A 22,375-nucleotide genomic window follows, 5' to 3' on the forward strand; every position below is an offset into this window, starting at 1 on the left:
GTAACAAAAGCACCTGAATATATGCATTTTATGATACAACGTGTGTCAGACAAGACAGACATATTTTATGTAAATATTTTAATTGATGTTTACAATGGCAAGTGCATTGTATCATTCTGTATAGCAGGGGTGGGAAAACTAGGCCTGCGGGCCACATCCGGCCCGCAGAACCGTCCTGCCCAGCCCCTGAGCTCCTGGCCCGGGAGGCTAGCCCCAGCCCCTCCCCTGCTGTCCTCCCTCCACCCTCAGCCTCTGCTCGCTTGCTCTGCCGCCGGCGCAATGCTCTGGGTGGTGGGGCTGTGAGCTCCTGAGGCAGCGCAGCTGCAGAGCCCGGCCTGACCCGGTGCTCTGTGCTGCGTGGTGGCGGCGGCGGCCACTGGTGCTCCAGGCAGTGCGGAAAGGGGGCAGAGAGCAGGGGGGGTTGGATAGAGGACAGGGGAGTTTGGGGTGGTGGTCAGGGAGCAGGGTGTAGATAGGGGTCGGGGCGGTTGGGGGGGAAACAGGGGGTTGAATGGGGGCAGGAGTCCCGGGGGCAGTCAGGAAGGAGAGGGGGTTGGATGGGACGGCAGGGGGCAGTCAGGGGACAGGGAGAAGGGGTGGTTGGATGGGGCAGGTGTCCCCGGGGGGCCATCAGGAATGAGAGGAGGGGTTGGATGGGGCGGTGGGGGTCTGGAGACAGTCAGAGTACAGGGAGCGGGGGTGTGTGGATGGGGCAAGGATCCCAGAGGGGCCATCAGGGAACGGGGGGGTTCGATGGGGCAGGAGTCTCGGGGAGGGGGGGCAGATAGGAGGTGGGGGCCGGGCCACGACCCCCTTCCCTAACCGGCCCTCCGTACAATTTGTGAAACCCGATGCAGCCCTCAGGCCAAAAAGTTTGCCCGCCCCTGCTCTATAGCTAAGTTTGTGGCCAGATCCTTTACCCTTCAGTGGTGCAAAAGGGCCTTAAAGTTGCCTTCCCCAACTATCCTCCCCTTCGCCAGCTGTTTCAAGAACTGTTCTTGCTCACCTGGGGATCTGGCTGTATGTTGCAATCTTCATTATTTTAAACCCCCCACCCCCATTTTCACATGTGGGACTGAAATGTTCCAGGCTTTGCTTCAGCTCAGAGGTGAATTTTGTTTTGAAAGTTTGAGCAAACTCCTGTCAGCAATATTTGACTTATACAAGAGTGAAAAAATATAGACTTTTCCCCTTGTAAATATTTTCAGATGCTTTTATGCTCAGGCATAACTCAAAAATGTCTGCACTTAACCAGGAAATGTTGGATGTTTAGCTAGTCCACTCCCAGGCCCTTTGTTTTTATTCATCATCAACAAATAGAATACAAAAAAACACTGTTTAAATATTTGTTCTTGCACATCTGTGGTAGTAGATGTTGCTCATGTTGGGAGCTACAATGCATTGTCAGTTGTAGCACTAAATGTCAGGTTGCAGCTTTAAGCCTCTGAGAAGAAACCAGAATTCCCTGTCAGGATTTTATGGGAGTGCACCCTGGCGTGGGAGCTCCACCACTGTACTGCAGGGTGCAGCACATGCTCCATCATGTCACTCAGGCAAAGCTCGCTGTTAGAGCTGGGATGAGGCCATGATTCTGCCGTCACCTTGAACCTCTCTCCTTCCTTACACTAATGCAGTGCCTGTGCTCCCCACCCCAATTGTGGCTGGCCTGGCCCTAGAACAGAGCTAGGGGTTGGTGAAGAAGGCTCATTGCACCCTCTTCTCCCTGTTGCAGATCCACACAGGGCCCACTATGGCTCTTTTGCCCTGGTCATGCATGCCCCAGGTGGAGATGGACCGTTGGAGCGTCATTTTCTTCACTGGGATTCCATGTGGGTGGACGGGTCTGCCTGCATGGAAAAACTTGCAGTCTCGGGACCAAAGTTATCAATTCATAAACAGAGTCATCATCAGGCTTTCAGCATGCACTTAAAATGGGTAGCTTCTGTTTAAATAATAATGTAGAATTCCTCATTGTGCAATCATTTACGGATAATTGGATGGATACCATGTTTCAAGAGACAATAATCTGTATCCCAGGTGGATGAAGTACTATTCCAAATATTTGTTTCCAGCAAGAGAACTGGATTATGTGGTGAGGAGAATGGCTCATTGTCTCTGTTATTATGCCAGTTCCACAGCAAGCTATGCCCTGTCTATGGGATTCAAGACAAATGCGAAACAAATGAAACCTAAGCTGCTCCTCCCCTGGCCTGCCTGTTGCTCTGAGTCCATATCACTAAATTCAGCTGTCAGATTCACTGCTGAGTGACTCAGACCACCCACATGGACAGGAAGCACTTTAAGCAGCTCAGCACTGAACCTGTCAGTTGAGATTGTTCTGAAGGGCATCAAGCAGCAATGGAGAGGCCAGGAGCAACTAGATGTAGCATATTTACATTTTTTTCTAAATTGGACTCGAGAACATGGCTTCAGGAGGGAGAGGGTGTGGAAATCCAAAGGTGGGGGGTGGGGTTATCCTCTTTAATTGTTTAAAATGACAGTGTACTTGGGCTATAAAATGAGATGGGGTATCTGGGAAAACGAAGGGGATTCCTGATTGTTGTTACAGAGCCAGATCCTTAAGTCCTTCCCCAATTTTCATTCTGTCCTTACTCAGGCAAACTACTGTTGGAGTCAATTGCTGTTTGCTTGAATGATGCATAAGTAAAAGCTGAATAAAGCTCTCCAGTTTTGGCTCTCTGGGTATGGCAGGTACTCAGAACCCATCCAGATATTGGGGAACAGTCCTCAAAAAAGGACTGAGGGCCAGATGTGTGGAAATATTTTAGGTACTTATGTCCCTATTATCAGAGTGTCTACCGCTGTGAGCGAGGGAAATACTGTTTATTCACATTTTACTGATGGAGAGTGGAGGAACAGGAAAAACAAATGATTTGCCCAAAGTCACACTGGAAAGCTGTGACAGAGCAGAGATTTGAACCCAGGTCTCCCAAAGTCTAGGCTAGGGCCCTAGCCACAAGACCCTCCTGCCCTTTTATGCCCTTTAGTGTTTCCTTTATGGACTTCAATCAGGAGGGGATGAAAGCAAGCTAGGGAGTCTGCCTGCCTACTACCCCCATACACAGATCCCGTACATCTCCTGTAGGTCCAGCGCAATCCCTGTCAGAGATTGTGTCTTTGACGGAGGGTTGCAGAGGGCTGAGGCTGTGCTTTTCAGAATGATGAAGGGGTGGGCAGGAGTTTTTTGGGTTTTTTGACATGGCTGGCTGAATTCCTGTTTGAAATGATTATTTCAATGGTGCTGGGATTTTACTGCATTACTAATTATGTGTTACGGTGCCTAGAGCCTTGGCTAGCTGTCTCCTTTGTTATTTAAATCTAAATAAACTAATAAATAAAGTATGGTGGCAGTATGCATCTGCACTACTTCTAGGTCCCCTGCAGCTTTGCCCTTGCTCCTTGGGCTTCAGCCTGGGCATTCTGGCTTAATCCAGCAAGCTCTGAAGTCTGTGAGTAGTGCCACTGAAATCAGTGGGACTATTCACATGCTTAAGTGTTGTGCTCAGCTGGGCTACAGTGTTATTTAGCACCATTCAAGATTGAGTCCCTTGACAACATGGTTCCCTTGGCCCCGTTTCCATGGATTCCCCACTCAGTACCTACTTCTGCCCTGATACACTTGTAAGGGGGTTCTCCAGCACTAATATAACCTTTGACTGTAGGCACTTTCCTCATCAATTTGTGCTGGGTGTCAGGGAAGGGTGACAGACATTGTGCCTTATCACCTTCCCCTGGAAATCAAAGGGGAGTCTTGCCACAGATTTTAATAGAAGCAGGAGTGAACCCTTCATCTAAACTTTAGAAAAGCTTTCCACTAACTGCTACATAAACCCTTGACTCTAAAGCAGGGGTGGGTAAACTTTTTGACCTGAGGGCCACATCAGGGTTCCGAAACTGTATGGAGGGCCGGGTAGGGAAGGCTGTGCCTCCCCAAACAGCCTGGCCCCCGCCCCCTATTCGCACCCTCCCACTTCCCGCCCCCTGACTTCCATCCTCAGAACCGCCAACCCATCCAACCCCCCCGCTCCTTGTCCGCTCACCACCACCCCCTGGGACCCCACCCCTTATCCAACCCCCCCTTCTCCCTGTCCCCTGACTGCCCCAACCCCTATCCACACCCCCGCCCCCTGACAGGCCCCCCTGGGACACCCACACCTATCCAACCCCCCCATTCCTTGTCCCCTGACCACCACCCCCAGAACCTCTGCCCCATCCAACTGCCCCCAGGTCCCTGTCCCCCGGGACCCTCTGCCCCTTAGCCATCCACGCCGCCGCACAGTCTAGAGCACCTGGGCAGGCCGGCGGCTCTCGCAGCCACGCTGCCCGGCAGGAGCTCGCAGCACTGCCCCCCAGAGCACTGGCGGCACAGCGAGCTAAGGGTGCGGGGGAGGGAGGACAACAGGGGAGGGGCTGGGAGCTAGCCTCCCCAGCCGGGAGCTCAAGGGCCGGGCAGGAGGGTCCTGCGGGCCGGATGTGGCCTGTGGGCCGCAGTTTGCCCACTTCTGCTCTAAGGGTATGTCTACACTGCAGTCAGGAGGTATGACTGCAGAATATGTAGACATTCATACATAAAGCCCGGGCTGGTGCAGCTTTACTGCGATTGTTACTCAAGCTAGTTTTGATCTAGCTATCTAGCTAGCTCAGGTACTGGAGCAGTGAAGCCATGGCAGCACAAGCTTCAGCATGGGCTAAGCTAGCCCTGCAAGTACTGTAATTACCCAAGCTTCTGGGAGGACTTGTACCACCTGTGCTGAAGCCCATGCCGTCACAGCTTCACCGTTACCAGAACCTGTGCTAGCTACAGTAAAGCTAGCTCAAGTGTATCTACTCAACCGGTAATCCTGCTCTATGACTGCAGTGTAGACATACCCTAACTTTGTCAGGAGGTGGAATCCAGGAGATCAGCGTTCCTGCTACTGGCTGCCCCAGAATTTGACCCAACGTCTTCATCCTGTATGGCAAGTGGTGACCCTCAATCAGTCCAGTGCAAAGTGATCACCAGATTATTTCTCAATAAAACTTCTGTTCAGAAACCACAACAAAAGATCTTGTAGATGAAAATCAGTGATGATGTTATCTCAGATTTCCCACCTCCATCCCAGTTGCCTGTTGTCAGTAGCTACCGGTGTGGTGCTCCGCTCTTGTTTGATGATAACAGTCGGTTGCGTGTTCCCTCTGTGTTCTGCCCTGGCTCTGCGCAGATAGCTGACACAGCAAACCCCGAGAGAACCCCCAAAGACCACAGACTCTAGTAAGGTACGAAGGAACCCAAACCAGGTTTATTGTCAAACGAAGCACAGTAATAGTTTCCCATAGACTCTACAAGACATACTATGAATTTGTGCCCCCTGGCAATGGACTGGCTCAGTCAGTGGCAGGAATCTGTCACCCCTAGGCCAGACAAAGATGCGCACTCTGGGACCTACTGTTATAGTTACAGGACAGATTACTCATCCCTACTGACGTATTGAGGTACAGCCCCTTGGCTCATTAGAGTGCTGTCTCCCCCTTTGATCATGTTGTTTCAAACAAACAGATCTATCCATCATGCTATCCTTTTGACCCTGTCTTTAAGATGCACCTGCCTGTTCCTTGTTATGTCTGTGGAGTGTCCTTGTATCGGGATGTCCAGGTGCCATCTTGGCACAAGTTCCTCTTATTAGCACTTATAAAAACTCATGGCGATCGGGGGAGATCCCGGATGACTGGAAAAAGGCTAATGTAGTGCCCATCTTTTAAAAAGGGAAGAAGGAGGATCCGGGGAACTACAGGCCAGTCAGCCTCACCTCAGTCCCTGGAAAAATCATGGAGCAGGTCCTCAAGGAATCAATTATGAAACACTTAGAGGAGAGGAAAGTGATCAGGAACAGTCAGCATGGATTCACCAAGGGCAAGTCATGCCTGACTAACCTAGTTGCCTTCTATGATGAGATAACTGGCTCTGTGGATGAGGGGAAAGCAGTGGATGTGTTATTCCTTGACTTTAGCAAAGCTTTTTATATGGTCTCCCACAGTATTCTTGCCGCCAAGTTAAAGAAGTATGGGCTGGATGAATGGACTGTAAGGTGGATAGAAAACTGGCTAGATCGTCGAGCTCAACGGGTAGTGATCAATGGCTCCATGTCCAGTTGGCAGCCGGTTTTAAGCGGAGTGCCCCAAGGGTCGGTCCTGGGGCTGGTTTTGTTTAATATCTTTATTAATGACCTGGAGGAGGATGGTGTGGACTGCACTCTCAGCAAGTTTGCAGATGACACTAAACTGGGAGGCGTGGTAGATACACTGGAGGGTAGGGATCGGATACAGAGGGACCTAGACAAATTAGAGGATTGGGCCAAAAAAAAACCTGATGAGGTTCAACAAGGAGAAGTGCAGAGTCCTGCACTTAGGACGGAAGAATCCTATGCACTGCTACAGACTAGGGACCGTATGGCTAGGTAGCAGTTCTGCAGAAAAGGACTTAGGGGTCACAGTGGACGAGAAGCTGGATATGAGTCAACAGTGTGCTCTTGTTGCCAAGAAGGCTAACGACATTTTGGGCTGTATAAGTAGGGGCATTGCCAGCAGATCGAGGGACGTGATCATTCCCCTTTATTCGACATTGGTGAGGCCTCATCTGGAGTATTGTGTCCAGTTTTGGGCCCCACACTACAAGAAGGATGTGGAAAAATTGGAAAGAGTCCAGTGGAGGGCAACAAAAATGATTAGGGGTCTGGAGCACATGACTTATGAGGAGAGGCTGAGGGAACTGGGATTCTTTAGTCTCCAGAAGAGAAGAATGAGGGGGGATTTGATAGCTGCTTTCAACTACCTCAAGGGGGGTTCCAAAGAGGATGGAGCTCGGCTGTTCTCAGTGGTGGCAGATGACAGAACAAGGAGCAATGGTCTCAAGTTGCAGTGGGGGAGGTCTAGGTTGGATATTAGGAAACACTATTTCACTAGGAGGGTGGTGAAGCCCTGGAATGCATTACCTAGGGAGGTGGTGGAATCTCCTTCCTTGGAGGTTTTTAAGTTCAGGCTTGACAAAGCCCTGGCTGGGATGATTTAGTTGGGGTTGGTCCTGCTTTGAGCAGGGGGTTGGACTAGATGACCTCCTGAGGTCCCTTCCAACCCTGATATTCTATGATTCTATGATATGTGAATGCACCTCCTTCTAACAACCCTCTTCTCGCCAACTTCTGTGAGTGAGGCCTGCCTCTGGCTCACAGCCCAGCTTTTGCTTAGCAATGCCTGGAAGTACTTTGGTTCAGGCTTCAGGCCTCAGACTGGGCCCCTGACACAAGAGTTTATGTTTCAGGGCCTCATCTTACTACACTGGCTATTTCACTACCACCTACATTTTAAATTCCAGTTTGGGCAAATCCTCAGGTCCTTACTCAGGGCCAGAGCATGTCCTAAAGATGTGTGTATTCAGGGAACCTTCAGTGCATGAATCTTTCCCCACCCGTAGAGAAAGGCAGAGTTAGCTGTGTCCTTTGTAATCATGCAGAGGGCTGTACACACCTCCAGGGATCTGTGAACAGGGAAGGGATCTGTGAACAGGGAAGGGTGTGGAATGGGAAGGGCGATGGGGCCATGCATTCTGGAGGTTTGGAAGAATTTCCCCTCAAGCAGGAAAATCCATCAAAAAGAATATGTCTGAGGCACCAACAAAAGACACATCACTAAAGAGAGGCCCACATTTTTCTATAATCTCTATATTGAGGTTGGATTTTAAAGTGTCATCTCGGCATGTTATGTGTAGGCATGTTGTATACATTATTGCCACAGAGAAGTGAACTGTACTTTCCCCTTAGATTTCCCTGCCAAGCTTGTGGTTGTATATTTCAAGGCTACCGTTTCTCTAAGAGTACTTGGAATGTCACTCAGAATGGGACTGATTTGGCCATCCTTGTTCACTTTTAGTAACACTTCATGAGAAATCCCTCTGAAATCCAGTGGACTACCTGAGGGTTGTGAATAAGGGTGGCAGAATCATGAACAGTTAGCTTCCTTTGAGTCTGATTATGCCATTGAAATAAATGGGGTCTACTCAATGTGTGTGTGTGTGTGTGACTGAACTAGTTACAATGAATGATTTTATTTTGGGCCTGATTCTGTGTCCCTTACTTAGGTGGAGTAGCTAGTACTCATGCATTTACTCACATTGAATTGGATGGGGGTAGCTGTGTTAGTGCTACTAAACGTGCCTAAGGAAGCAGAACTGAACTCTCAGTGAATTTAGCCTCTTTTTACGTCCTCAAATAAAAGTGCACAGACTTTAAGCTTTAGTAATCGACTTGTTATTCATCAGTACTCCCCCGATAGTTTAAACAAACACATTTCAGTGCCTGGATCATGCACAAACTATTTGTTTTGACTGTATCATGGAATGTTTTGCTTTTCGTGACAAATGACTGATCATCTAAGGCTATGTCTACACCACCCCAGAGTTCGGATTACAGGGGGGTATGAACAACAGTGCACAGCAAAGTGTTGTGGTATAACTCCCCCCTCACAGGACTACATTAGTGTGATCTAGGAACCTTTACATTGTGCCCACAGCGTCCACAGGGGGGAGTTAAAGCACAGCACTTTGCTGCACGCTGCTATTCACACCCCCATAGTTGGACCTGCAGGGCAGTGTAGAAAAAACCTAAGTCACATGGTAGTGTTTCTGCTACTTGTTTGGATCATTGAAACGTTAATTTAAAAATAAAAGGAAGGAAATACAGCGATTTCAACATGACCACACAAACATTTCTGGCATGGATCTTTGTATGAAGGCATGTTTACATAATCATCCAGAAGATGTTTGTGTACCTTGAATGTTCTTTTATGAACTAAAACATCATTCATGCAGATGTTCCTAGGAAATGAATTAAAATGGTTGCAAATAATATCACAGGAAGTATTTGTGGTTTATACTCAGACAAATCACTGCAAAGACTTTTTTACTGATTCCACTCAGCTCTAGCCCTGCTAACTTCACTTCAGAACAAATAAAGCACATTTTGGTGCTATATATTTTTCTAAGCATTTCAAAGGTTTTTGAGATACTTCTCTAACATCTGTTTTTATTTCCTTACTTCCTTTTCCTGATTCGAACATAAAATATTCAGCAAACTATAATTTAGAGGGTAAGATATTCTTGTATGTTGAAATAGCTCCCATCATGCTATGTTAGGATGATATAACCTTTATCCCTAAAGCAAACCATTGAAAATGGCAAACCAAGGCCACAATTATCATGGAGATAATGCTTTGTTGTGCAAATATATTGTCACTGGGAGAGGAGATGGGGGGACCATAATGAGACTTGAAATAGGTACACAAAAAATAAGCTGGATACAAAAGAGATCCTGGGGAAAGCTGTTTTATCAGTTGGCTGTGGGCTGTGACAACAGTGCCAAAGGAAATTATTCTAAGGAAAACAGTTGAGTAGTCCTGCTATGCTAGGATTAGTTTTCTTTTCCATTTTTTTTCTCTCCTCCAAAAGTGCAAAGGATATCTGCTGTAATGGACTGCGAGCTTGTACAGGGACCTTATATGCTGTTTACAAAGAAGCCACAATGCATATCACTGCAGTCCACTCAAATCCTATTTGTAGCACTATTTATATAACAATTCATTAGTTTAATTTAGTTGTGGCTATCTCCATTGCAGCTGTGCAATATGCCTTTCAGCCAGTCTCTCCTTATGCCACCCTGTGCTACCTTCTTTGGGAAATAAGAGCTCATCTTTATATTAAAATAATGTTCTGTGTTACATTTTACAAAGAGAGGACCAGTCTTGTGTGGTGACAGCATTATCAAGTCCTGCGTCTTCATTGGGAGACAATGGTGCTTAGGGCTTCTTGGCAGCTGGTCAGCACCTACAGCATAAGGAGGTGATCATTCCTCAGGTGCTGGCTCAACACCTCTCAAAATGGGCTCAAAATGGACCTGATCCTGCAAGCTGACTGTCCTCTGCTGCTTTTGAAGGCAATAGCAATTAAGGACACTCAGCACCTTGCAACATTGGGCCCAATGTGCACTGTTCATGGTCTTAACTATCTTTGAAACATTGGGGGACTTTGGAAAAATACATTCATTCTGCTAAATTCCACTTTGCAGGGAGAGGATCTGAAAATTGGTGTCTAAGTTGTCTGCAGAATAAAGCTTCTTACTTACATCCAGATCATCCCTACCCCCATGGGAAGGGCATAAACAATTCAGGAAATGCCAAGAGTGAAAACTCTTGAGGTATTGTTTGCTTGTATTGTGGTAGTGCCTAGGCAGAGCTGTCCCTTGGGTAGGGCGAATCAGAGCGACTGCTCCAGGCCCCGCTTTTTGGGGGGCCCCATGGGCTGGTGCGGTTCGCCGGTGCAGTTGGTCCTGGAAGAGATGAATACGTCATTTTCACCCTGGGCCACGCACCTCCCTAGGGATGACCCTGTGCCCAGGGCTCCAGTGATAGACCAAGCCCGCACTGTTCTAGGTGCTGTACAAGAGGCAACATCCCCTCCGGGTAAAAGAGTATTCCTGGAAGAAATCAGGATTGTGGCCCTTCAATGCCACAGATATTCTTGGATCTGTAGAAATTTTAGGGCTTCTATGCTTAGGGCAGGGTCAGGCCCTCCATGTTATGTTCCCTTAAGGCAGGGTCAGGCCCTCCATGTTAGGCTGCTGTTACTTCCTGAAGCAGGAATGCAAAATGTTATGATGCGATGAACAGCATTGGCTTCTACTGGGAATTGCACCAGAATGCCCCAAGGTATGGAGGGGGATGATGCCACAGAGAGTGGCCATACCATAGTTTCACCCCGGAGCCCAAACACCTACAGCAGGTAGTTTGCCCAGACAGTCTTCCGAAGGGTCTTGGGAATAGGGGATGTTGCCTCATGGATTTCCCCTCCCTATTTATATGCATTACTTCTCCTCTACAAACAAACAGTGGGAGGGATAACGGCCTCATTCAAGATAATTGTATTTAAAAGGAAAATAGCATGCATTGCTACTTTTCCTTCATTAGACTAATATTTACTCTGGCCCACGTATGCACATTGGAGACCAGGAGCAATATTAGAACCATTATAAAAACACAGTGACAAGCCCTTCTTTCTTTCATAGCCTCACCTTGTTTGTTGTACTGTTTAACAACAGGACAGAAATGTTTGAAATGGAATTTTATATTTCCTGTAACATACAAATCTCAGCAGCTGATTTCCTGCAGACATATATTTAATATGCCAGTACAAAGCTTCTCTCAGAACAATACGTCTCTCTCTTCTAGTTATCCAGTTTGGCTTTGTCACGCTCTTCGTTGCCTCCTTCCCTCTGGCTCCGGTGTTTGCCCTTCTCAACAACATCATAGAAGTTCGTCTGGATGCAAAAAAGTTTGTTTCTGAGTTAAGGAGGCCAGACACAGTGAGAGAAAAAGATATAGGTACGTAATGAAGAATCATTGCAATGATGGTAACACCTGGAATTCACCTCGAAAGAGGAAATTAAGATTAATCCTGTAACAAAGCTTTGCTATTAACTCTCTTACAGGAATTTGGTATAACATTCTGAGTGGTATTGGAAAGTTTTCAGTTATCATTAATGTAAGTATTTGATTATGACTTTATGAGCTTATTTTTTCCCCTTAAGCCTAATTTAAATTTTGAGCAATGCCTACTTTCTTCAATTGCCATAAAATAGAATAAAAAACTAAGTTACCCAATTTGCTACTCCTTGGGTTTAAAACATCATGTAATGTTACATAGAATCAGAATTACATGAGACATGTACATTTACTCATCTCTGTTTCTGAATTATTATGTTTTGTGGGACATGAAGATTAATTTATACAGGAATCACACATTAATGGGCCGGATCCTGCAATTATTAGTCAGGCAAAATTCCAAGCACACCAATAGAGGACTAAGTCTCATTTATGAAAATGCTGTATGAGAACTAGGTATTATAATGCTTAGACACATTTACGTCCTCTGGCAGTGTAAATATAGGTTTGGATGAAGTCAGTGTGAATGTAATTTACTTGAGCAGTGTAAAGGAGCCTAGGGCCTTATCTCAAAGAAAAAGTTTTGCCAGTTATGCAGATATTGTTATACATGTATAGTTATACCAGTACGACCTCTTAAGTAGACACTCTGATTCCAATATAAGAGTGGCATTTTTTGGTGTACCTTAAACCCCTTCTCAAGCAACATATGTTAGACTGAAAAAGGTCACCCATACCAGAAAAAGAGTGTCTGCTTGGGGGGGGGGGGTGTTATGCTGTTTATAACTATATTGGTTTAAATTCACACCTTAGGTTATACTGTAAACCTTTCCCATGTAGACAAGGTCTTAGTATACATGAGAATCAGGCCCCTGGGGTTTAATCATAATAATACCCAGTACTTTTCCACCATAGATCTCAAAGCACGTTAGAAAGGAAAATGGATATCATCACAGATGAGGAAACTGATGTGCAAAGAAATGATGTGATTTGCCCAAGTGGCAGAGCCAGGAATAGAATGCAGATCTCTCACTCCCAGTGCTAAGCCATATCAGCAGAACCACGCTACCTCCCTCAGTTATACCTAAGTGCACGTTGCAGGATCAGGCCCTATAGTTATTTACATTTTCAGACATACTCTAGTTGCTTGTATTCTCCAAGTGCTTTAATTAAAACACCAGGTATGCTGCCCCTCTGTTGTCGGTAGCTGGAAAGTGAAAATGTGCATACTTGAGTTTAAAAAATATTTAGGTCCAGATTCTATCATCTTTACTCAAGTATCATTTTTTCAGTGGGACTACTCACAGAGTAGGGTGGCAGAATATGGCACTCAGTTAACTATTATTTGCACATTCTAAATGCTTCTGGGGCTAATTCTGATCTCATATCCGTTTGACACCAGAGTAAACTCCGTTGACTTCGTGGAGCTACTCCAGATTTAGAATGGAGCAAGGGAACCGAGAATTTGTCTTTTATGGGCCACACCTCAGCTGGTATAAGTTGGCATAGCTCCAGTGAAATCAGTGGAGCTACACCGATTTATACCAGCTCAGGATCCGGCTGTTATATATGCTATGGTCCTGCTCCTGCACTCTTTGTAGTCAGTGGTAAAACTCCCATTGATATCAATGGGGGCAGGATTAAGACCAGTATATATGAGGCAATTGTTGTAATTACTCTTTGCTCTTAAAAATGTCCCACCTGCCTAGCTATATACTTTCCCTGGAGACAGAGGCGACACATAACTGTTGATAGTTTGGGGGGGGGGGAGTTGGAAGGGGGGGAGAGTACAATTTTGAATCCACTCCCTGCCAAAAAAAAAGGGAAAAAAAGTATAAACCTTGGCAGAAATCTGGCAGGGCACGTAAACCCATGTGCCGCCCACAATCCCACGAGTTTCCTCTGCCTGGAGAGAGAGACAGCAGGCTAATGTAGTTTAAAAACACTTATTCTTTGCTGTGTCTGGCAAGTCCTCTCTCACTTGTGAGGTTGCAAAACTGATCATCATTATTCTATATTTATTTGAACATGAAAACTATAACCTGAATTCAATTAATCCAAAACACATCATCTGTAGATTCACTGGGTTATTTTTTGTCTCCCAGGCTTTTGTAATCTCTGTCACATCTGATTTCATTCCACGCCTTGTGTATCAATATGCATACAGTCAAAATGGAACCATGCATGGCTTCATCAATCACACCCTCTCATACTTCAATGTTAGTCATCTCAAGGCTGGAACACAGCCAGACATCTCACAGTTTGAACAGGAAGTTATATTCTGCAGGTAAAGTAGCTCTAACGACACTTTGTGGAGGTAAAGTCAATTGTTTCAGTCACATGTTAGATAAAAGTGTTTCTTCTCTGAGTTAGACCTGAGAAGCTTTTCTGTTCTTTTAAACTATGATCTTCTTAGTTAATTCAGATATGGTTTTTAGAATATGTAGATGCAAAATCCAGTGGTGCCTCCATGCATAGAATGAACAGCTTCATCCAAGACTTCTGCTGAACATAAAAACCTAGACCTCAATTCTTTTCCTACTGACATCAAGGACAAAACTCTCATAGATAAGAATGGAAGCAAGATCACACCTTAAAAACACACTCCCTCTAATTAGAACAACATTTCCTCCCTTACGGGGTCCCGTTTTCCCCACGCTTTCCCCTGCTTGAAAACCCACACCTTTCTCATGGTCACTCGCTTTAATACCATGTTTTCTGACAAGGAACACTAGGGGGAATTCCCTTCAGAACCTATCAACAGTATTTAGTCTGTTGTCCCTTAAGCCGAGCAGAAAGCCAAAGTTTGGAGGCTTGTGAGGCAGTATGTAGTTGTCTTTGGAAGAACACCCCTAGTGGCGGTCATTAACACCAGCCCCAGTTATGGGGCTAGCTGCATTTCTGTCCCCTTTCTGGTCTGTCCAAGAGCACCCAGTTTAGGTCTTGGGCCTCTTGCCCTTACCTGTATCAAAGGGAATCACTCAGTTCTTCCACTCTCAAACTAGGATCAAGCTTCAGTACCAATTGGTATTGCCCTGCAAGTCTGACAGGGTTTAGGGAACCCTATTTCCTCCCTTCAGGAACCTGTGACCAGTGATGGGGACCAACAGCCTTGTTAGAACAAAGTACTTTTATTTGGAAGCTGGAACAAAGCATTACAGAAAAAGGGATGTAAAAACACAAACAGCCTACATTCATGTCTATTTTACCTCAAGTCCCACCATCTTAGTTGGGAATTAGGCAGGCCTAGCTTCTCCAGACATGTCAACGGGTTGCTGCTTGAGTGTCTTTTCAATCTGGTTCCCCCGTGCATCCCTAAGAGAATGTCCTTTTATATCCCATGAGAGTTCTAAGTTCCTCCTCACACCCCAGATGTCTTCATTGCTTGTGGGTTTTGTCCCCTCCTGGTCAAACCAGTTCCATAGGCTCAGAGGGGAACTGAGCCAGAATCAGCAGAGCTAGTAGTTCTGGCAATGTCCTTTAGCATTCCCTTTAATAGAAGCCGATAAGGGACCACTTGAGCCCCCTCTGCCTGACTTATCTCAGACAAGCCCCTAGTGAGGAGCAATTAAAGCAAACCATTCACACCAAAAACAGCACCTCAGTAAAACTTATTACAGGGCCCTCCACATTTGCCACAGCCCCTAAGTCACTACGGCTGAAGGTGTTGCCTGTTATTTCCAACCATAGCTGAAATGGGGACTTAGATACCAAAACTAGACATCAGACCCAGAGGGCTGATTCTGTTCTCCTTTGGACCAGTTTTATAACACAGTATCTCCATAGATTTCAGTGAAGTTATTTCTGATGAACATTACCATTAAGGGAGATCTGAATCTGGCCCCACGTCTCCACTATGGTGCTGCCAAAGCTTGTGGGCATGGCATTATACTGGCTATTTTGAATAAGTAAATCTAATTATATTTAAAATATGAATGCTGAGCTATTCTATGTCAATGAACTTTGTCAGCATTATACTTTAATCGTTTTATATTCATAAATCCGTAGATTATCTGGAACACGGAGATGCTGGCATGTAATACTGTGAGTCAGCATAGAAATCATGCTGTATTTCCTGGTTAGAAACCCTCCCATTCCTGACACCGGTTAACTAATTTTGTCTTAGATAAATATCTCATTATTAGCTGCAGTGATCCCTACATTTCTCTATACATACTATAGGCAGTTTCTAGGCAATATTGTAAATACACCTATTATTACAGCTATCTAATGCAACTGGACATTTTGTAGGGTGGCCACTGAACTATATAAGTATTCCTGTCTTTTATATAAGCTATAAAAGTGGCTCTTGTTATGACAGAAAAGGCTAATAATTAGCTAGCTGTAGAGTCAATGGGGAGTGTCCCACATGTGTAAAGTAGTTGTTTTCATGAAGAGAAATCCAAGTTGTCATTGTTTGGTGTGGAATGTGAACAGTTATCCAATGTTGCCATCCTGATCTATGTGAATAATCTTTACTCGTACAAGTGATCCCATTGATTTCACGGAGTAAGGATTACTCAAGTGAGTAAGGGCCACATGGTCAGGCTCCAAGATATGAGTAGTAGGTAGGGTGGGTGGGTAAGCCAGAACAGTGCAAATGTCCTGCGATGAGGGCTGCAACACCCAATTAGCAGACTAAGGCCTGGTCTACACTGGGGGTGGGGGATCGACCTAAGATACGCAACTTCAGCTACGAGAATAGCGTAGCTGAAGTCAACGTATCTTAGGTCGACTTACCTCGTATCCTCACGGCGCGGGGTCAACTGCTGCCGCTCCCCCGTCGACTCTGCTTTCACCTCTCGCCACAGTGGAGTACAGGAGTCGACGGCAGAGCAATCGGGGATCGATTCATCGTGTCTACACTAGACGCGATAAATCGATCCCCAATAGATCGATCACTACCCGCCGATCCAGCGGGTAGTGTAGACGTACCCTAAGAGAGAGCACTGAGTCATTGTGAGAGTGGACAGCACTTGTAACAAGCAGGCCGCTGAAACCCAGAGGAAGGACATGGGGCACAGGCCACTTGCCGGTTTAAACTAAAGTAAATGGTGGATTCTCTGTAACTTGGAGTCTTTAAACCATGATTTGAGGACATCAGTAACTCAGCCAGAGGTTAGGGGTCTATTACAGGAATGGGTGGGTGAGGTTCTGTGGCCTGCAATGTGCAGGAGGTCAGACTAGATGATCATGATGGTCCCTTCTGGCCTTAAAGTCTGTGAGACAGTAGAAAGAGCAAAAACCCTCCGGTGGCTAATAGGGACATTGTGGGAAGCAATGGTGTGGCACGTCCAATAAGCACTGCTGGTGATGGGGACTCTGCTCAGTGTTATCTTCTACTCACCTGTTCGTCTGTGGCAGGCGAGATATAATTGTCTTAAAGCTATGCTCTGGGCCTCCTTTTGCCAAATTGCTCTTCTCCTTGTGCCCTGATCTCCTCCATTTCTCTATGTTGCTAGCAAATAACTCTCTAGCACAATACAGAACTATTACATGCTTTTAGATTGTCCTCCAAGTGTCTGTGAAGCATTCCTTCTCCCCTCCTCCATCCCCCCGATTTTTGTTGTCCAAGGTGGCTATACGTTATTATTTTAGGTAGTCTCTCATCAGTCATTCCTGTGACATGGCCATCTCACTTCAGTGGTGTCTCTGGTGTCTTGGTGTTGATTCCAGTTACTTGGACTTGCTCACAGCTTCATTGTCTGGTGTATGACTGTTAATTTACCTGGAAGATTGTCCACTGGCAGCAACGATGAAACGCACTGCTTGGGTTTACATGGCCTTGATAGGGCTGCAAAACAAAGAGCAGAGCAAAACCATAGCAGATGCAATTCTAGTTCATTGTCTGGAGCTGCATGTCAGGTACATTCCAATTCTTCCCTCTGAGCAGAAAGTGTCTCCTGTACTGAAAACAAGAAACCCAAGTTAAAAGTCTGACTCTGTACCAGACTAATCTGATGTTGGTTCAGTGAGAAACAAATGAGAACATTTTTCTTCCTTTAATTATCAGGAAAATACTATGGGAAGATATTAGCAAGTTTGCTGGTCATTTCTGAATATCACCCGCCTCAGTGAAATCTTATCAAAGTCACAGCTTTGGCTAGAACACTAATTGTGATAAAACATAGGATATCTAACTCCAAACCCAGGAGACATGCTACAAACAGTGTCCCTTTTACTAGAAAAAAAAACTGTTTCTTTTTCTGGCAAATACGTTGGGAACAAGCTGACCTCTCTTATTCTTAGATTTCTGTGACCTCTGGAGATAAATGTAGTTACAATAAGATTGAATTTTGCTCCTTACGGGCATTACCAGAGATTAAGGTATCTTAAAAATAACCATAACAAGTTAGAAAATTCTCCCACTGAACATCCAGAATAAATTCTCTGAATATTTTGAGCAGCATTTTATGCAATGCTGTGAACTCTTTGGCACGACTTCCAAATAAACATTGCTGTGATGCTAATCGGTTGCATATCATTAGTTGTAATGATTTTTCAGAGCAAAAGGACATTTGTGTAGCTATTGCTAAAGGCAAATTAAAAGCAAACTGTGTTAAGTTATATGTCATTTTTATTGCCCTAGTCCTTTTAACCTTTATAATCTCACGCAATAATGGAGTACATGAAAACATGCTGGTCACATATGCACATTCAGAAGAGAAAGAAGGCAGATACAAATCTTTAAAGGGATTTTTTTTTTAGCATAAACCTGCTTCCTTTTGCACTGGACCTGTGAAGCTTTTTTTTTTTTTTTTTTTTGAATGAGCTGTTTCCCTAGTGACCTGGTATCCTTATCATCTGGACTCACAGATCTGTATGATTTCCATTTTTTCCAATTATTCCCATATTCACCTGCTTTATGATCCACAGTTTCAAAACACTGATGAGAGCCATCACTATCTCACAACTGTTCACTCATTTCTTCCTTATTTTTTCTTATCAAAGACCAATTTAAAATAAAAATAGAATAGCACATCCAGTTTTGAAATGACTGCCTAGGAAGGAGTACTGAGGAAAGGAATCTGGGGTCATAGTGGATCACAAGCTAAATATGAATATTAACAGTATAAAACTATTGCAAAAAAAGCATACATCATCCTGGGATGTATTAGCAGGAATGTTGTAAGCAAGAAGTAATTCTTCCGCTCTACTCAGCACTAATTAGGCCTCAACTGGAGTACTGTGTCCAGTTCTGGGTGCCGCGTTTCAGGAAAGATGTGGACAAATTGGAGAAAGTCCAGAGAAGAGCAACAAAACTAATGAAAGGACTAGAAAGCATGACCTATGAGGAAACATTGAAAAAATTGACAGGTTTCAGAGTAGCAGCCGTGTTAGACTGTATCCGCAAAAAGAACAGGAGTACTTGTGGCACCTTAGAGACTAACAAATTTATTAGAGCATAAGCTTTCGAGAAGTGGGTTGTAGCCCACAAAAGCTTATGCTCTAATAAATTTGTTAGTCTCTAAGGTGCCACAAGTACTCCTGTTCTTTTTATTGAAAAAATTGGGTTTGTTTAGTCTGGAAAAGAGAAGTCCTAGAGGGGACATGATAACGGTTTTCAAGTACATAAAAGATTGATACAAGGAGGAGGGAAGTAAATTGTTGCTGTTAACCTCTGAGGATAAGAAAAGAAGCAGTGGGCTTAAATTGCAGCAATGGCAGTTTAGGTTGGACATTAGGAAAAGCTTCCTAACTGTCAAGGTAATTAAGCACTGTAATAATTGCCTAGGGAGATTGTGGAATCTATATCATTGGAGATTTTTAAGAGCAAATACCTGTCAGGGATGGTCTAGATAAGATGGACCTGTCGTGGTCCATTCCTATGACTCTATGATTACATTTAAGCCCACTACATTTTAGCCCACTGATATATTTATACAAGGCCCTTTTTTATTTCTCTTAACCGCTATGTCTAACATTGATTCAGCTTCCTTTTTTACTCTGTCATTCTCTTCCAGCCTTAACTGACCCTTTCTATCTGTGTTTACTTTCCTCCAGGCTTCTCTGTTTCCAATACACATTCCTTTTTGCCTTCAGATCTTTGAGGCAGTCTGTTATAAAGCCACACTGGCCACTTCTTGTTCCTTTAAGACTGAAAGGGATTATTTAGGGTACGTCTACACTACCCGCCGGATCGGCAGGTAGTGATCGATCTATCTGGGATTGATTTATCATGTCTAGTGTAGACGTGATAAATCAATCCCCGATTGCTCTGCCGTCGACACCTATACTCCACCGCGGCGAGAGGCGGAAGCGAAGTTGATGGGGGAGCGGCGGCAGTTGACCCCACGCCGTGAGGATGCTAGGTAAGTCGACCTAAGATACGTCGACTTCAGCTACGCTATACTCATAGCTGAAGTTGCATATCTTAGGTCGACTCCCCCCACAGTGTAGACCAGGCCTCAGGTGTTTATATCCTTCAGCAGTTTGTGGATAGTTATAATGTCCAACCTTGGTTGTTACATACCATAATTGAGCAATATATATTCAGTGCTTTAATATTTTCTGGTAAGTCAGTCTCTACAGGCCCCTGATCATTTTTGCTTTTCTCTGAATTGCATTCAATTTGTCAATAGTCTTTTTTCATCCTGAGGTCCCCAGTGCAGTATTCCAGGTGTGGTTTTTAATCTGAGCTGTTTACAGAAGAACTATTACCTCCCAGCTCCATCATGCCCTTGCTTATGCAGCTGCAAATCACACTGTCCTTTTCTGCTGCCATGTCACGTTGCAAATGTGTGCTAACTTGCTGTTCTCTGTCAGCCTTAGGCTCTTCCCACCGTATCTGCTTTCAAAGGGTGTCCCTCCAAGATCTGTATCTCATCTTCTCTTTAACTGTTTTGTTTTATTTATGCTACTTTGCAGTTTTCCAAAATTATTTTTATTTCCTGCCTTAATTTCTTACCACTCTTTGTCTGATATCTGTCCTTTTTTATGTTCGCAAAACATCCCAGTTTAGTAGCATCTGCAAGTTTTAGTAACATCTTGTTTACTTCCTCTTCCAAAATATTAATGATAGTTATAAATAAAACAGGTTCGAACACCAATCTTTGCACAAGCCACTAATTGCCTTCTTTGATCTTAATACACTGCAGTATATCTTTATTCATTATATATTTGCAGCATGTCAGACCCTCTGCTCTGAGGTGAGTTTAAGACTAGAACAGGTCTATATTTTATTTTCCAAAAGGAAATCCAACCACACTAGAAGATTTTCACCATTAGGGCCACGTTCCAATCTTGGTTACAGCTGTGTAAAACCAGAGTAACCCTGTTGGATTCGATAGAGGTATTCCAGGTCTACAATGGTGACTGAGATCGGATCCTGGAGTTATAACTAATAGTGTGGAATGAAGTACCTAATGCTCGGGGGATTCAATTCTCTAGAGTTAAACTGCTGCAAAGTTGTTTTATCAAAGCAATTAGTGTAATCTGTAGGTGGCAATTGCTGGAAAGTGTGCGCTAACCAAGCTATCTTCACTGGCAGGTACAAGGATTACAGAGAACCACCTTGGTCCCCAAATCCGTATGAATTTTCTAAGCAGTACTGGTCAGTTTTATCTGCTCGCTTGGCTTTTGTTATTCTATTTCAGGTAAGTCTTTTGAGTTTACCATATTACAATTTCACTCACAAAAGCACCTGTGATAAGCTAATGTATGTGTATGGTGCATGCAGTTCATCTTGCCTGTACACTACAGGCACTGGCACCACCAGTACCGCTACACATGCGCATCCATAACATTTGAGATTCAGGATTCTAATCTGTGCACAACGCTAGTATCCACCTCACAAAAACCTCCTTCTTAGCAGAGAAACTGAGGATGGAATGAGCATGGAGATTTGTTGGACCTAGAGGTGGTCTTTTCAGGTCACGAATGAAGCACAATGGAGGGACAATGTGCGGTGGATGCTTGTATTGCTACTGCCCATGCAATACTTGCTCTTGGGATAGAGAGCTTTGGTTTCTACCAGCTAAGCCGTTGGGTGCTCAGTACCTTTGAACATGTGCGTGGAATAAGCCTGCAGGGCCACTTGAGCCCCAATTCAGCAAAACACTTAAGCATGTGCTTAAGTCTATCCTTATATTTAGGACAACGCTTAAATATGCATTTAACTCATCCATTCTGTTCAGTGGGAGTTAAGCACATGCATAAGTGATTTCTTGAACTGGGACATTTTCCTGAATCAGAGCCTTATTTAGGTGCCTAATTTCAGACAGAGCTTAAACATGACATGTTTGAATGGTAATATGCCACTGGGTTGATGGGGCATTTCTAAGTATTCCGTTGCTGAGGTTTGATTCTGTTACAGCCTGTTTGAGTATTACAGACCCTTCCAGCCTAGCTAGCATTGTATGCTCTATTGCTCTTTCTTTTGCAGAACCTGGTCATGTTCCTCAGCGCGCTGGTTGACTGGATGATTCCTGACATTCCCAAGGACATCAGCGAACAAATCAAAAAGGAGAAGAGTATGCTTGTTGATTTCTTCCTGAAGGAAGAGCATGAGAAGCTGAAACTGATCGAAAGCTTTATCATGCGTGACAAGCACCGAAACAAAGGCGAGACAAAGGGCCGAAGGAACCGAGCGGCAAGCTTCTGCCAGTTTAGCCGGAGTCAGCGAGGCAGCTTTACATCCTTTAGCTCACAGCACACAGAAGTATGACTCCTTAGGGGGAGGAAATGTACCATGGAACATGTGCGATACCTGTATACTTACTGTGTGATGTGATCCTGAAACTGGAGCGAGGGAGGGAGGCACTGATAGGCAGGGAGAGTGGAGGAGGGAGTCTGTCACTTCTCAAGAAACTTCAGGTGTAAGTTTCTCTATAACATTTTATACGCTATCCAGGCTGCAGCGCTTTCAGCGTTATTCAATGCAAATTAAAGA

General features: G+C 44.7%; 1 protein-coding gene across 1 annotated transcript in view; it reads left to right on the forward strand.

Moving 5' to 3' along the window:
• Positions 1-22,150, forward strand: part of ANO2 (anoctamin 2) — a 309,476-nt gene extending 287,326 nt beyond the window's left edge. Inside the window, exons 22-26 of the mRNA XM_065411472.1 lie at positions 11,272-11,424; positions 11,532-11,584; positions 13,590-13,771; positions 20,975-21,080; positions 21,869-22,150. Coding sequence (XP_065267544.1) covers positions 11,272-11,424; positions 11,532-11,584; positions 13,590-13,771; positions 20,975-21,080; positions 21,869-22,150 — 776 coding nt within the window. The remainder of the gene's footprint in view (positions 1-11,271; positions 11,425-11,531; positions 11,585-13,589; positions 13,772-20,974; positions 21,081-21,868) is intronic.
• Positions 22,151-22,375: the final 225 nt, after the last annotated feature.

The sequence above is a fragment of the Emys orbicularis genome, chromosome 1 (assembly GCF_028017835.1).
Source record: "Emys orbicularis isolate rEmyOrb1 chromosome 1, rEmyOrb1.hap1, whole genome shotgun sequence".
NCBI lineage: Eukaryota > Metazoa > Chordata > Testudines > Emydidae > Emys > Emys orbicularis.